Consider the following 17,024-nt stretch of genomic DNA (forward strand, 5'->3'; position numbering starts at 1 on the left):
TCACTATGAGAATGCAAGCAGTGGTTAGACAACTGTTTGATCTAGACCTCGTCAAATGGAAATCAAATGGAAGACACCTAATAGATACATATCACACGCGCAAAGGAATTGCTGTCATCCTTATGATTTGTGAGAGCCCATGGACTGTAGCCCGCCAGACTCCTCTGTCCATGGAATTCTCCAGACAAGAACACTGGAGTGGATGACCATTCCCTTCTTCAGGGGATCTTCCCGACGCAGGGATTGAACCCGTGTCTCCTGCATTGCAGGCAGATTCTTTACCATCTGAACCACCTGGGGAATTTCATGAACAGAGGACCCTGGCGGGCAACAGTCTATGAGGTTGCAAAGACTCAGACATGACTGAGCGACTAATACTTTCACTTTTTCACTTTTACTTATGATTCTAGGACCTCATGGGGCCTCATGGGCACCTGATGGGAACTTATTGAGTCACCAATGTGGGATGGGAGAAAATATTCAAGCACTCAAAATTTCTTAAATTTCTACTTGGGTATGTTTAAGAGTGTACATTTTAATACCTGTTAATAAGTGTACATATTGGGTAAAAATCATCAAAATTTTTTTACTTATACGGATATGCAATTACAATGGTTTGGACACCACTAATTTATAGCACAGAGCCTTTAAGTAGGTTGAGTGGAAATAAATGGAACCCATGCACCCAAGACTTCTAACTGCCTATGGCAGTGTCTGTGACAAGATTCAGAGTTTTGGGAGTTGTAACAAATGAAAGAACTACACAAAAATGCCTCATCCCTTTATTATTTTGGACAGAAAAGGCACATTTACACTATTCACCCATTTCTCCTCATTTGTGAAATAATCCCTCTTTATAATGTGATAGCCCTTTGGGTCTTTCACAGGACAGATGTTCTTTATCACGGTATCAACACAACCCACAGGGCAGCTCCCCTCCCATAGACAAATTACTCCTCTGCCCACGGGTGGACCCTAAATGGCCATTAGGAGCCCAGGACTCTGCTGGCAGGAGACCCTCAGACCATACACACCCACTGATGAATGAGTTCCTCACACCCCAAAGCCCAGCCTAGCTTCCTTTTGTGAAACTCCACTCTCATTATTCATATGGTTTGTGAGTAAAAGTTGCTCAGTCATGACTGACTCTTTGCGACCCCATGGACTGAACAGTCCATGGAATTCTCCAGGCCAGAATACTGGAGTGGGTAGCCTTTCCCTTCTCCAGGGGATCTTCCCAACCCAGGGATTGAACCCAGGTCTCCCGTATTGTGGGCAGATGCTTTATCACCTGAGCCACAAGGGAAGCCCAAGAATACTGGAGTGGGTAGCCTATCCCTTCTCCAGGAATGGAATCGGAGTCTCCTGCATTGCAGGCAGATTCTTTACCAACATATGCCCACACATGATTTCACTTCATTCTAATATGAAATGGTTTGTATTTCTTATTTCACCTGTTTTCTTTCTCCAGCTATGAGTGCATATGTTTATTTGGGCAGAGGGGCTTGCATGGCAGAAAACAAAGTCTGGGATAGGGAGTAAATCTTTTCTTTTAAAGTCCAGAGCTGGACTGGTCAGGATTTATGGGCTCTTTGCCATCCCAATCCTGCTGGCCCTGGGGAAGATAAGAGCCCGGTAACGAATCACCCATCTACTGATCCGGTGAGTGCTTCCAGGGCGCTGCCTACATTACCAGAAGCTCCTGAGCACCCATCCCTGTCTTGACTCTCAGAGCTTGATGTCAGCATCTGTTCTCCCAGAGGGCCAGCCTCAGGAGGCAGACTATAAAACGTGTAGAAAAAGAAGAAAGGAATTCCCCCTGGAGGACCTGGGGCTTGGGGCCAGGCGCCTGTCCATTAAGGGCCAAGGATGCTGGTCCATTTTCCTCCAGCCAGACACCTGGTACCCGCCCTCCGCCCCGCCCATCGCTGCCCACCACGCCCTTCGCCACGTGGTCCCGCCCGCAGGAGGCAGGGCCGCGGCTCCTCTGCAGTTGCTTCTTCAGGTAAATGATCCGGTGGAGGTGGGATAGGGAGGGTGTTCTCACGCCTCCATGGAAGGGGTGACCTTTTCTGAAAATGCTTGTGCGTGTGTGTGTGTATGTGTGTGTGTGCACGCGTGCACGCGTGCAAATTGATGGGAAGGGCAGGTGGTGGAAGGGAGCTTAACATACAGAGCACTTAGTTATGTGTCAGACACTAATGCGTATTTTCCACAACCGTTAGGTTCAATACCGAGTCTCTTCTACAGACCTTTTGCTGAGCTTGTCTTTCTCCTTAGAATAAATTTATTCCCATTCTGCGGGCATAATAATGCCTCATATTTACATAGCACCTTTCATTTGTCAAAGTACTTCTGTGCCTGTTACCTCCTTTAATCCCCACAACAGCCTCCTGTTACCGGGAGGAAACCGAGGCGGGGACGCGGCCACGTGCAGCCAGTTATCCTCTGAGCTGGGGCGCCCGACTCCTCCGCCCTGCCCTGTCCACAGTGCCTAGCTTGACCGCGTTTAGAATAGCCTTGAGGTGATTGCTGAATCATCGCGAGTCTGCAAGTTCCTTCAGGACAGATTATTTTCTTTTTTCTTGTCCACGCTGCGTGTACAGCAAATGCTGGGTAAGTACTTATTGGGTTCGTCTTTGGCACAGACCACTTGTCTTTCTGCAAGGGGAACGAGAGTCCTGGTCTCTGGGCTCTCACTGTGGATGGCCCAGAGTTTAACTATCATTGACCTGAGGAATCATCCTCCAAAGTCCCAGCTGAGCGGATTCAAGAAACCCAAGACTACACGTCAGCCAGTGCGTGAGGCCCTCTCAGCGGCTGCCTCAAAGCTGGGCGGCATTTCTGGAGATCTGAGCTGTCCTGCTCCGGCAGAGTGACACGCCACGTGGGAGGGGAGTTCGGCCACTCCTGTCCCTGTCCCAAGGCTCCTCTGCTCCTCGGGAAGCAACAGACTGGCCCAGGGGTGGCAGCCAGTAAGAAGGATAATACTGTCGTATTTCTGGGGCCCTTGGCTGTGCACCTTCCAACCTCGCAGCCCTGTTCACCGCAGCTCGGGCAGGGCAGGAATTTACTGGAGACACCGACTCACTGCCCAAGGTCACAACTGGGATGCCTTCCTTCCTCCTGGGGGCGCGTCCCGAGAGCCGCCGTCCATCCGTCATCACACGCATCGGTAGCCCCAGGTGCCATCTGCTCGCTGGCTGCTCCCCACCCGCTACTGCAGTTTGTGAATGTTGCGCTCCACAGAGATGGAGGTCCGCAGCGTGCCCATGGAGTTCTCCGTTTGGCTGGGCTCCGCCGACCCGCAGCCCCCTGGCCGGCACAGCCGCGCGTACACCTCCTGCGACTTCTTGCGGAAGCGCTTGCCCACGATCACGTACACCAGCGGGTTGAGGCAGCTGTTGCTGTAAGCCACAAAGGACGCGATCTGTGTGAAGATGTCGATCACGTACTCGTCCCAGCAGCCCGAGAGGACGTGGAGGCGCAGCAGCGTGTCCAGGAAGGTGCTGATCTGGAAGGGCAGCCAGCAGACCACGAACAGCAGCAGGACGGCCAGGACCAGCAGCGTGGCCTTCCTCTCCGTCTGGATCTCCTTGAACTTCTGCATCTCATTGTTACGCAGCACCTGCATGATCTGCACGGTGCAGAAGGTGATGACGCTCAGGGGCAGCAGGAAGCCCACAGAGTTCAGGAGGATGTTGGTGAAGACCTCCCAGCTGTGGGATGGGTATTTGATGACGCAGGCGGTGACGTTGTGGCCCTCGGCGTTGTACTCCTGCATGGTGCGGAAGGCCAGCATGGGCGAGCTCAGAAGCAGCGCGCAACCCCAGATCACCAGGCTGTAGAGCTTGGCCCAGCGCACCCCGCGCATCCGGCCCATGGACATGGTCTTCACCAGGGCCAGGTAGCGGTCGATGCTCACCAGCATGAGGAAGTAGATGCTGCTGTAGAGGTTCATGTAGAGCATGGTGTTCACCACGCGGCAGAGGGCTTCCCCGAAGAGCCAGTCGAAGTTGTTGGCAATGGTGATGGCCCAGAAGGGCAGCCCGCAGGCCAGGATCAGGTCTGCCACGGCCAGGTTGCCCAGGTAGATCTCCGCCACCGTGCAGCTGCTCTTGTGCAGGCAGAAGACACTGAGGACAAAGGTGTTCTCCAGGGCGGCGAGCAGGAAGAGGATCCAGAGGAAGGGGGGCTGGATGGTGTTGAGCCAGTTCCACAAGTCGGACTGGAAGCAGCTGCTGCCGTCGGGCAGGGTCCCGTTGAGAGCAGGTTCAAGGACCTGGGAGGTGAGGTTGAACATTTCGGCGCTGCAAGAAAGTGGAAAAGAGGCAGTTACACCTCGGGGTGACGGGAGGAAGGAGTAGCAACTGCTGCAGAGGGCGAGGGCGTGCGTCCAGTCAGGGGTGGAACTCAGGCCCTTGCTGTGCCGTGTTCATAGACAGTCTGGGTGCACCTGAGTCCCCAGGGGTCTTGGAAAGCTGCCTGTGCTCCTTGCACTTAAACTGAGAGCTTGTGTTCTTGGCCTCCAGGCTCCGCTGGGAGGTTTCCTTGGCCAGCATCCGTCACCCATATGAACAAGCGTGAGTCTTAGATGCTGGTCCTCCTGGAAGCTTCCATGGTGGGAGGACCCACAGCACATTCCTTCCTTATCACAGGGACTCCTCCTAAGGGCGCTGGTCTCTTTCAGCTTCTTGTGGCCTGGCTGTGAGTGAGCCATTAATTAGAAGAGAAAAGTGGTATCATGCCAGACAGGGGGATTCCAGCCTGGCTCCGAGACCACAGCCCATCTGCCCACGCCCTGTCTCTTCCTGGCAGAGGGTAGCTGTCGAGCTTCTCTACCTTCCATCAGCATAGCATTGATGATGAACTGAGGTTGCCTGACGGAAAGGGAGCGTGGGGGCTTTGGCGTCAGAGAGTCCTCTGGGTTCAGTCCTGACTCATTCATTAGCTGTATGACCTTGAGTAAGTTAACTAACCTCTCTGTACCATAATGGTCTACTTCGTAAACTAGGAATAACAAAATCTTCTTGGCATTGTGCATTGTGGTGAGGATCCGAGATAAAGTACAGAAAGTCCCAAGCACTGCACTCTGTTCAATAAACAAGAATAATTACCTTTGTGTGTGTGTGTGTGTGTGAACTTATTAAAATAAACAGTGTCAAACTCGAGTACCACTCTTGGTTCTTTGTCTTTTTTTAAGATTTTTTTTGATGTGGACTATTTTTAAAGTCTTTATTGAATTTGTTACAACATTGCTTCGGGTTTAGGTTTTGGTTTTTGGCCCCGAGGCATGTGGGATGTTAGCTCCCCAACCAGGGATTGAACCCGTACCCTCTGCTTTGGGAGACAAAATCTTAACCGCTGGACCACCAGGGAAGTCTCAGTTCTTATTCTCACATTGCTGATTTTATCATTAACCCGCTGGCTTCTCTTTCATTCTGGGGTGAGACTCGGACCAGAGGGCAGTTCACTTTCTGCAAGTGTTTCTCTAAGGCTAGTTCCTTTCTGCCTTCAGCAAAGAGGCATGGGGCTTGGACAGACATGGGCTCCAATCCTAGCTGTGTGGTCTTGGGTAAATTACGTCTGAGCTTCCGCTTTGTTTTCTTTGGAGTAGAGTATTACTCTCTCGTTGATTTGCCTTGCGTGACTATTGCAAGGTTCAAATCAAAGAGTAGGTGTAAAGACATACCGAAAAGCTAAAAGCATAATGCAGAGGGCAGGACTAACTGAACGTGTTCCAAGTGCTCTTTTGGGTGGATGTGGGAAAAGTGGAGGTGGAGGGACTCTTCCTGGGCAGTTTGATTGTTGGGTAGGCTTGGAGGAGAGGAGCTGAGCAATAGATTATGGAAAAGAATCTGCTGATCGATTCTGGGATTTCCCAGGAAAAGCCCCTATACATCCTGGAGCAGCTGACTGGCTTGGAGGGGCCAGACTGGGGACCTGTGATGAACTCACTCATCGACGCAATTTATCCTTACATGTTTCTTGAGCATCTCCTCTGTGTTGAGCTCCATTTTGACAGAGGGACCCAGAAAGGGACACCACACATCCCTGCCCTGCTGGAGCTCCTGACACCTCAGACCCAGTGTGGGAACGAGGCACATGAGGCCTCGGGGTGGCAGGAGGGTCAAGGGACCCAGGTGGGAGGAGGCAGGGGAGGTCGGAGGTGACTCTGGAGCTGGGGTTCAGAGGATGAAGAGCGTGCCAACGGGGGCCGAGAGGGAGGGAGGGCAGATCAGGCAGAAGGAGTAGCCTGAGCAGAGCCCAGAGTGGGGAAGCCACTGGCAGGTTCTGGCGGGTGGACGAGATGTTGGCAAGTGGCAAGGGATGAGGCTGAAGTAGAGAAAAAAAGGACAGTCTTCACTGGCTGCTTAGAAAGTGAGGCTTTGTCCCTCAGTGCTTCAAGGAGCAAGTGATGGAACTGGAAATACTCTTCTCATGGAGGGTGGTTTTAATATGTCCACAAATTGTTTGATAAACCTCCTTGCAAAGGGTGGAGTCTAATTCCTCTTCCAGTGAATGTGGCCAGACTGAGTGACTCGTTTTCCACCCAGGGTGGCAGTGCCAGCGTGTGACTTCCAAGACTAAGGCGTGAGCGGGTTTGCAGCTTCCTTCTGGGCCTCTTGGGTTTCTTGCTCAGGAAGAGGCTGGCTGCCACGTTGTGAGGATGCTCAAGCAGCCACATGGAGAGGCTCCATGAAGAGGCCCCGACTTGCCGCCCAGGACGTGGATCCTGTGGCCCCAGTGAAGCCTCTGGCTGATTCTGGTCCCCTAGCCTGTGCGTCTTCCAAGTGAGGCCCCAGACATCACGGAACAGAGACAAGCCCTAAAGTCCGGACCCGTGGACACTGGCAGTCTTCTCTGTGGAGCCTCTGAAGGTAAGACCTGCCCTGCGTGCTCCCCTTGGTCCAGCCTTTGGCCCCATTTCTGCAGGAACAGAAGCCCTGTTTCCCCAGAGCCTCAGACTTGGAGTGCTGTCTCTTGTGGTCTGGCTCTCTAGAGATCAGAGTGTCCCAACTGATGTTACTTGTTAATTTTCCAGCAAGGTAGTTTTTCCCAACAGGATGGCACCTGGCTTCGAGAAGCCACAGGGTCGTTAGAAGGTGGTCTGGGGAGGGCTTCATTGGGAGTGATTGGGCCCATGTTCCATGGCCTCTACTGAGACGACCATTGGTGATCTCCATAGCAGGCCACACCTGCCATAGGACTGAGAGCTCCAGCTGGGCCCCACTGCCCACTCTCCCTGACACTGCCCCCTCAGGACTGACCCTCCCTTTCCTCTGCTTCCACTCAAGACCCATTCCCCCAACATTCTCTCCTTAGAGTGTCCAGACCTTCCTCAGATGTCGGCCATGTGTTGGAGACATCCTGTCTCCATGGAGACCTGGCTCAGCCTCTGTCTGATTTCTTGCATTGCCTTCAGAGTTTCCATCTCCTTTTTCACATCCCCCCTCAACCCCATGTGGTTCACATGAAACCCCCCGTACGGTGTGTCCCTCCTCCTGCAACACCCAGCCCAAAAGCAGAACAGTCCTCTCCCTTCTGCCCCTGACAGGCCCTGGGGGATTTGAACACCAGCCCTTGAGGACTTTTGACTCAGGATTTAACGTTGCCTGTTGTTTCCAGTGGGCTTCCATTATCGTCCCAGAGAGGAGGGGCATGTTTTCCTAGGTGTTCCCCAGAGTGCCCGCACCCCTGTCCCAGAAATAGTAAATCAAGAAGCCCCTCTGACTCACCCGAAGGAGGCAGTGGTAGGCACAGTGTCCTCATGGATGGATGGGAACATTGGTCTCCTCCAGGCCGAGAACATTGGGACTCAGAGGGGGAGGTGAGTGAGGGCCTCCCTGGAGGAGAAATGATGGAGACGGTTAGATGGTGGGACTGCATTCTCCCCTAGGGAGAGAAACGGGGGCCTTCACTTAAATATTTATTAAGTACCCATCACACACCCGGTGCTGGGACACGATGTGGGGACAGGCACAGTGTCCGTCCTCCAGGGGCTCATGGTCTCACGGAGAAGCCAGACATGACCCTCAGCGCTGGAGACTTGGTGGGGCAGGGTAGAGCTGAGCTCCCCTCCCCGTGGGGTTCCCTGTCCAGGCGAGGGCCATCAGCCTGCTTGCCAAGGTCACCATTTCCATCGAGACAGTGACAGCCACCCAGGTAACCAGGGCCTCCCAGCTCTGTCACCCTGGGGGAGTGATGTCCCCCCACCCCCCCCCGCCCACATCCGCGCCCCCCCCCCATGCCCTCTGGTACGGGTCTGCTTGGTTAGGCGTCCCAGATCTGGCAGAGTCAGCCCATCGGGATCCTAATTATTTGTTACTGTCTGTCAACATTGCTCCCCTGTTCAAAACAAAGTGGGGGGCTTTTCTGTCTCCCGTGTCCAGAGAACAGGCAGTTTGAGGACCAGGGGGAAGTCTGGGACAACTCTAATTTCCCTGCATCTGCTTCGGATGCGCCGTGTGTGGGAGCATCATCGTTCCTGCTTCTCCCTGGCCCTGCCCCAGGATGCGGGGACCACACCAGGAGGGGCTGCAGTCCGGCTTCTGTGGGGATTGGCCCCAGGGCAGCAGCAGGAGGCTGCGGGAGGGAGGGGAAGGAGGAGGGGATCTGGCTCCTAGCTTCCTCCCTTGAGGACCTCCAGGGACTGCCTGGGCCCAGCCCCGGTGCACAGCTCCCATTGGGGCCTTTCCAACTCCAGTGATTCTGACAACTGCCGTCTCTTCTCGTGGTTCAGGCCTCGGGTTGGGAGGAAAGGGTCGTCTGCAGAGGTTACCCCCACATGCTGTCTACACTCTGAAAGTAGACCCTCTTTAAACTCCTCTGCATATTAGGCAGCTTGATTGTTGCCTCTCAATCTCCTACTGGACCCGAACTGATACGTCTGGGGATTACAGACTCAGATGTCAGGGATGCATCTGAGGGCCTGGGGGGTGGGGAGCTGGCTGTGGTGGGCACCTGGGTACACAGCGGGTGGCAATGGTCGGTGTGCGACCCTCTGGGTGCTATTTGAGGGAGTCCCTTAGCCCTCCCTGGACCTCAGTTTTCTCATTGACACAGCTGGGGGTGGGAGGGATGGACCCATGCTCCCCCCAGACTTTGATCCTCGTGTCTGCGTGGGGGTGACAGGGTGTGACTCTACAGTAGGGATTTTCCCTTGTTTTTCAAACAGATGTTTTAGAAAAAACATCCAACATCCTGATTCACTTGTTCTCTATCGCCCTCGGAATTTGATCCAAGAAGACTTAACTTTAAAAGTATTTCCTTCTGTCAAATCACATAAACACTGGCTCTTGGTTCTGCTGAGAGTCATTTCCACTTTTTTTTTTGGCTGCACCACCCGCAGCCTGTGGGGTCTTAGTTCCCTGATCAGGAATTGAACCTGCAAGCCCCTGAATTGGAAGCGTGGAGTCTTAACCACTGGACCACCAGGGAAATTCTTCATTTCTGCTTCAGTGCCAGACAGAGTCTATTTTGGTTCCCCAAGAATCCACGTCCGAAGGCCTGTGAGGCTGTGGCCGCCCCAGGACACACACCATCACTTTCACCAGGGCCAGGGTTTGCCTTATGGAACCCTTACTGAGTAATCAACTGTGCCCAGTGTTTCGTGGGTGTGTATTGAAGCCGGGAGATAGTTCCCAAAGCGAGGGTTGTGGATTGGATGGTAGATAACCCCCAATCATTGACCCACTCCTCTCAGTGTGGTTAGTAACCACATTGACTCCAGGTGAACCCTGGAGAAAAGTGTCAGGTTGGGGCTGTGTGTATTCAGCATCCCTCTGGTGGTTTGTAACTCCCCTTTCAACAAAACCAGCAGGCCTGGGCTGGACACCCAAATCTAACCAGACTTTAACAGGCTTACTTATAGTCCATTGTATTTATTTCAACAGGGCATTTTTGGTGACAAATGATACTCATTTTCCATTTAAGTTGGTGATACACAGTTAACAGTTCAGAAGTGAGTCGCTATTAAAGAAATAGTTGTGGGATTTCCCTGATGGTCGGGTGGTAAAGACTCCCTGCTCCCAACGCAGGGGGCACGGGTTTGATTCCTGGTTGGGGAACTAAGATCCCACATGCTGCAGAGTGTGGCCAGAAAAGAAAAGAAAAAGTGAAATCTGAAAAAGAAAAGTAGTTGCACAGGTGATGGAGATGATGTCAGAGCTTGTGTGTAGAATGACAGAAAGAGGGAAACACAGCCCCAGGCGTCCAGCCGAAAACCCAGGTCACAAACAAGAGGCCCAGCCCGGTGGTCAGGCTCAGGCTTACCCGCTCCGGAGGCAGACCTGGAATTTGGTCCCCCTCCATCGGGTTGCTCTTTAACCTCATGGTGCCTCGCTTTTCTCAACTGTCAGATGCTGGCTGTGAGGAGCAGACAAGGCTATCTGTGTCAACCGCACAAAGCACGTGGTAAATGTGTTCAGAACGGGAACCACCCAGGGAGGCACCCGGGTTGGGGGGGCCGTCTACTGCAAGAGCACCCTCGTGGCACAGCCCCAGCGATGCTTTACAGACACAGTTCCACAGCTGCACGGAGAGATGAGCAGGTCGCTGGGACATCACCAGCCCACCTAATCCAGGGGAGCCCGTGAGACCACACAGTTCTCTTCTCTGTCCAAGGGGTGGGCTTGTCAACTTTTGCCTTTTGCATCCGGTCTCGCTGCGACAGCCTTGTGTGGGCATGTGCAACTGGCCTATAACACCTGCCTGGCTCATCTCCCCACCCTCCGCCGCGCCTGTACCGCCGTGTTTCGCACATCTCAGTCTCTTGGAAAACCTTTGCTCCATAAATAAGTAAAATCTCTCAGACCACTCAGGTTGGAGTCGAGGCCAGAGCTAGAAAGAAGCAAGGTCTCCCAAATCCAGCTCAGAGCCCTTTCCCGGACACCTCCCTGGAATAAATGGTTTCTTCTAAAATCTGTTTCACGTAATCACTCAGGAAGGATGTTGTTTATAGACAGTTACCGAGGTAAACTGCAGACCACTGTCAGTACCGGGGCAGGGAAGGCTGTGGGGCCGCACGCACAGTAACGGCCTTGATACCAGGGAGAAGTGGCCTGAGCCCAGTTTCCAAGGGGCTTTTTCTCCTTTTCCCTGAGAAACGGCCAGAGCTGTCTGTGGGGGGATGGACGGGGTTCTGGGAATTCAACGTCTGTTCCAGGAACAACTAGAGAGCTGAATCAGATCCATTCAGTCCGACGTGCATGTGGACCCTTCTGGCATTTGGACGCTTTATGGGCCTGGAATGTTTTGGAAACACATGTGGAGGTGGGGTGGGGTGGCGGGAAGTGGGGGAGCCGGGTGAAGCAGAGCTCCCCACCACACTGACCCTGCTTTCTGCAGCGATGACAGGGCATGCCTCCCGGACTCTTGTCTTCACAGAGTCTGGGGCTCCTGCTGGTCTTATCTGTTTCCACTTGCTTAGAATTAGCTTATTCTGTTTCTTTCCCAGACATTGAGCTTTGTTGTTTTAATGGATGAATGAGCAATTCTAGCTGATAGCCTAACACCAATCTTTCCCCTTAAAAAAATAAACCTCTCCCCTTTTAAAAAAAAGGTAATATGACCACAGTAGAGCATTTAAAAATGCTAAAATCTCCCAGAATTCTATACCCAAACAACTCTTTTCATACACCTTCAACCAGCCTTTCGTCTCCTGTGGTTTTACATAGACCATCAGACCAAGAAAAATTTTCCATGCTGTTCTATAGCATCATAAGGATGCCTTTAAGAGAATGCACTGTGTTGGTTTATTGTTATTTATTAAACCATTCCTCGATTTCTATCCCTTTGTATTAATGTATTTCCATGGGACTCCAGTCATGATGATCCACATCCGCTTCCCAAGGCTCTTTCTTACCTTCCCACCCCCTCTGCGTTTTCCAGGGCTGCCCCCGATGCCTGAATCCCCTTCTCCACTTTCTACCTTTTGAAGTTGAGACCTGCTCAGTTACCAACCCTTCCATGGAGCCTCCCAAAGTGCCCTGTGATGATTAGTTTTATGTGTCGACGTGTCTAGGCTACAGCCCCCCCCCCCATTATTCAATCTAATATGGATCCAGATGTTGCTGTAAAGGCATTTTGAAGGTGTTATTGAAATCCCTTATCAGATGTTAAGTAAAGGAAATCATCCTGAGTATCTAGGTGGGCCTGGCTTAATCAGTTGACAGGTCCTAAGAGCAGAAGCAGGGTTTCCCAGAAGAAGTTCCACTTATGGACAGGCCATGCCTGAGAGTTCAGGTCGCCTCTCCTGATCACCTTACTGATGGATTCTGGGCTTGCCTGGTCAGCCTTACAATCATGTAAGCCAATTCCTTGCAATAAATTTGTTAGTACCTGTCTCCCATTGCCAAGCTTCCCTGGTGGCTCAGATAAAGAATTTACCTGCTAATGTAGGAGGCCTGGGTTCAATCCCTGGGTCAGGAAGATCCCCGGGAGAAGGGAATGGCTACCCACTCCCGTATTCTTGCCTGGAGAATCCCCATAGACAGAGGAGCCTGGGGGTTAACTAGTCCATGGGGTCGCAGAGTCAGACGCGACCAAGCACATGCCTCAAGCCCCGCACTCCAGTCTCTTTTTCGCTGGCTCTTTTTCTCAGTTGAACACCTTCGAGCAGCGGCGTTCTCTTCCCTCCTCTCCCCCTCGTCCTTCTCCACCACGTTGTTTAGTGCAGGTCTGTCAGAAATGCTTGTGTTGTGTCTTCCTTCCTCTGACTCCTACTAGGTGCTCAATAAATGACTGTTCACTGACAGATAGAAGGCAGGGTGATCCTTACTTTTCTCCTCCTCCCCAGCAGACACATCTTCAGAGTAGAGGCAAAGGGAAGTGGAAGAACCTACTGTGTGCTCTGCCTGCTACATCCTAAAGACCACACTGTGTGGTTGATGTATATTCCCATATACCCATATACCATACATGGTATATACCATACATGGTATATGGGTATATACCCATATATGGTATATTCCCATATATGGTATGTATATGGGAATATAAATATATGGTATATTCCCATATACCAGACAGGAAGGCAGAGACTTAGCTAAATAACCTGAGATGGTTCAGGATCACACAGCTAGCCACAGGCAGAGCCAGGATTCAAATCCAGGTCTACCTGAGTCCAAATGCCAAGGCATTTTTCTTGCCTGGGAAGGCCTCATGCCCTCCTTAAAGTTCCTGATGCAAGGCACCCCCTGTGAATAGTTGAGGGGTCATATGGGCTTTCAGGCCTGGCTGCCCCTGGTTTGAAGGGGGCACTGTGACTTCATTCTTCAAGGGAAGAAGGTCTGTACAGGTGGCTGTAGGTGGACAATTCAAACCAGGGCTCTGCTGGCCGCGTGAGCATGGCTAGGAGATCAGCACAGGCTGGAAACTGGTAGCCCATGGGCCCTGGGTCTTGGGACCTGTTGGTGATGATGCCAAGCAGGCCCCTGTGGGCCTCCCAGGCCCTGCTCAGCATCAGTGATGTGGGTTTTGGGGGGACAGGAAACCTCAATGTCTCAATCTCATCAGTCACTTGTGGTTTAGACCTTGAGAGGAGCTGCAGAGGGCAAACCTCAGTGTGTGTGTGTGTGTGTGTGTGTACGGGAGAGCATGGGCTGGGTGCCGGGGGATGTCCCCAGTGGGTTGGAAAGTCAGGGGCCTGGACTTTCACTACTGAGATCCAATCACCTCAGAATCCCAACTCCAACACTTACTAGCTGTGGATAACCAACCCCCTCAGGACCTCAGCGTCTCCATCTGTCAAATGGAGAGCTAACAACACCCACCCTGCAGGGTTGCTGTCAGGAGAGACAGGGTCATGAACATAAAGTGCTTAGGACAACGGTTAACACACTTTAAAGGAGCTGTATGTGTCAGGGTTTCCTTCCTCTCTGCTCTATGTTAGGTTTCTGCAAACAATTTTTTTGGAGAAAGGAGTTCTACTTAAAAAGAAAATGTTCAACTTACCACCAGGTCCTCATGACACAGGGGAAAACTGAGGCTCAGAGAGGTGAGATGTCAAAAGTCACATAGCGAGTAAACGCCGGTGTTCAGGCAGAGCCACGGCCCGGCCCGTCTCCTGCTGGGGTGACCTGTCAGGGGTCTGTCCAGGCCAGAGGTGACCAGGCACTGGGATGTGCTCACAGGTCTGGGGCCAGTGGGAACAGAGCCCGAGGGGCCATCTTATTGGAAAGCTGGGTTCCTGTACCCGGCATGTTCTTCCTTCTTCCCTCTGCTCCAGGATAATTCCAGAATCCCGGGTTAGCCTGACAGGATTCTGGAATACTAGGGTGGGAAGGGCTCCTGGACACTCTTTCATCAGACCCCTTCGTGTTACAGAAGTGGACACAGAGGGCGGAGACAGCAGACGTTCTCCCAGGACACACAGCCGCTTAGCGCCAGAGCACAACACTGAACCCCGGTCCTGGAATCATGGTACCTAAGCCCCCTGTTTGTTTTGCTTTTTCTAAGTCATCCCACAACTGCCCTCATCCAGTGCAGAAGACAGGGCTGTGTGCTAAGGCCTGACTGTGTACATGTTCAAAAACCCAAGCCTCACACTCCCAGCCCCTGCAAAGGTGTGCTGGGGACACGCACCGAAACTATAAGAGCAGCTGCCTTTGCGTCATTAGAAAGATGTTCTTCTGGAAGAAGATATTTGCAAAACGATTCAACCCACAAGGGCTGAATTTCCAAAATGTACAAACAGCTCACACAACTCAACAACCAAAAAACCCCAACAACCCAATCAAAAAATGGACAGAGGACCTTAAATATACATCTCTCCAAAGAGGACATACAGATGGCCGACAAGCATGTGAAAAGATGCTCACTGTCACTAATCATTAGAGGAATACAAATCAAAGCTACATTGAGGTATCACCTCACACCCGTTGGAATGACTATTATAAAAATGTGGGTGTGGAGGAAAGAGAACCTTTCTCCACTGTTGGTGGGAATGTAAGTTGGTGTAGCCACTATGGATGACAGTATGGAGGTTCCTCAAAACATGAAGAATAGAGCTACCATATGATCCTACAACAGAGAAGGCAATGGCACCCCACTCCAGTACTCTTGCCTGGAAAATCCCATGGACGGAGGAGCCTGGTAGGCTGCAGTCCATGGGGTCGCGGAGAGTTGGACATGACTGAGTGACTTCCTTTTCACTTTTCACTTTCATGCGTTGGAGAAGGAAATGGCAACCCACTCCAGTGTTCTTGCCTGGAGAATCCCAGTGACGGGGGAGCCTCGTGGGCTGCCATATGGGGTCGCACAGAGTCGGACACGACTGAAGTGACTTAGCAGCAGCAGCAGCAGCATGATCCTGCAAGGGCTTCCCAGGTGGTGCTAGTGATAAGGAACCCGTCTGCCAGTGCAGGAGATGTAACAGATGTGGGTTTGACCCCTGGGTCAGGAAGATTTCCTGGAGCAGGGCGTGGCAACCCATTCCAGTATTCTTGCCTGGAGAATCTCATGGACAGAGGAGCCTGGAGGGCTGCAGTTCATAGGGTCGCAAAGAGTTGGACATGACTGAAGTGACTTAGCAAGCATATATGAATATATATGTATATATGTGTGTGTATATATATGTGTGTGTGTATATATATATACACACACATACACACACACACACCCCATATGTATCATTTTGCTATATACCAGAAACTAACACAATATTGTAAATCAACTATACTTCAATAAAAAGATTTTTTAAAAAGAAAGATGTCTGTTTTTCACTTTCCTGTATGTTCTGGGGTTTTTCATCACGAGCATGTAAATAATTTATAAAGGGAGGAAATAGAAATCTTTGCAAAAGAATAAAAGCCAAAACTATGTAAGGTCCAGAGGGAGTGTGTTTTCCAGAAAAGCCTTTGTTCAGGAACTGCTCAGACTTGGTGATCTGGAGATCCTCATTTTCCAGTAGACGCCCCAGCTCCCTGAAGGTCCTGGTGGCCCCAGGGGTGGCCCTGGCCTTGCTGGGGCAGGAGGAGGGGACAGCTGGCCTGGGGCTTCAGCCACATGCAAGTTTGTGTGTCGTGACCAGTCTTCCCATCCAGCCCGGTTTATAAAACACGTGGGAGGAAAATACTGTGGAGTCTGGGCCAACCGCAGAGAAAAAACAACCTTTCGTGGCACGAAGAGGTTTGGGTCCTGCCCAAGAATGAGTGGTGGACGCCAAACGTGAGCCAGGTGGTGTTTCATCCCTTTCTGCACAGGGTCTCTGCCAGATGCCCTTGGCTGTGAAGGGACCCACACCCATTTACCTCCTGGGAGTGGCCTTTCTGCCCATTTATTCATTCATTCAACAAACTTTTATTCCTCATGTTTGCTGCGCTCAGTGTGCGATACAGTGGGAAAGGCACAGGCTTTCTGGGCAGGCAAAAAGAATGTGGACATCAAGCCACATCCCAGTGCCCTTCTTCAAGGACCACTGAATGTCACCTCCTCTGAGAGGCCTTCCTTGACCTCTCAGCTATCAGGGCTCCCTCCCTTGTCTGAGACTCTATAGCAAAGAGGTAGAAGGGTCCAGGGCTTTGGGCATCGAGCCTGGGTTCTTGTCCTGCCTCCATCACTGGGTACCAGGGGTGACCTTGACAACTCTGGGACTTCATTTTCTCATTGGGAGAATGAGAGCTTGTACTACATGGTTCTGGAGACATCTGTAGAATCACGTCCCTAGAGGGGAAATGAGCTGCTGTGGGGGAGCAGTGAGCTCCCCGTTCTGAGAAGCATGCAAGCAGAGGCAATAGGGTCAGTGCACTGCTTTTTCAGGGTCCATCTCCTTACTCACTGGCATCCAAAAACTCTTATAGAGATGGGCAGAATGAGTCAGTCTTAGCAAGTTGCCCTTCGCTGGGCATGGTGAAGCAGAAGTATCCTCCTGCCAGGCTCCCTGAAGCCTCCAAGCTTCCCAGGTTCAGGGTACCTGCCCCACCCCATCAGGCCTGCCCAAGTCAAAGCCACAGTCAGGTCAACTACAGGGGTATTGCCTTATGCCAGTCAGAATGGCCGTCATTCATTAAGGAGTCTGCAAG

General features: G+C 51.9%; 1 protein-coding gene across 2 annotated transcripts in view; it reads right to left on the reverse strand.

The window, feature by feature from the left end:
- Nucleotides 1–768: 768 nt before the first annotated feature.
- The window catches only part of BDKRB2 (bradykinin receptor B2), a 43,295-nt gene continuing 27,039 nt past the window's right edge, over nt 769–17,024 (reverse strand). For both annotated transcript variants that reach the window (XM_086363054.1, XM_086363055.1), the window contains 2 exons: nt 7,740–7,847; nt 769–4,310 (listed from right to left, as the gene is read on the reverse strand). In XM_086363054.1, the coding sequence (XP_086219180.1) occupies nt 3,218–4,310; nt 7,740–7,813 (1,167 nt within the window). In that variant the 5' untranslated portion in view covers nt 7,814–7,847 and the 3' untranslated portion in view covers nt 769–3,217. The remainder of the gene's footprint in view (nt 4,311–7,739; nt 7,848–17,024) is intronic.

This window comes from Bos grunniens, chromosome 21, assembly GCF_055505025.1.
Source record: "Bos grunniens cultivar Pamir isolate PY7600 chromosome 21, Bosgru_T2T1.0, whole genome shotgun sequence".
Taxonomy (NCBI): Eukaryota; Metazoa; Chordata; class Mammalia; order Artiodactyla; family Bovidae; genus Bos; species Bos grunniens.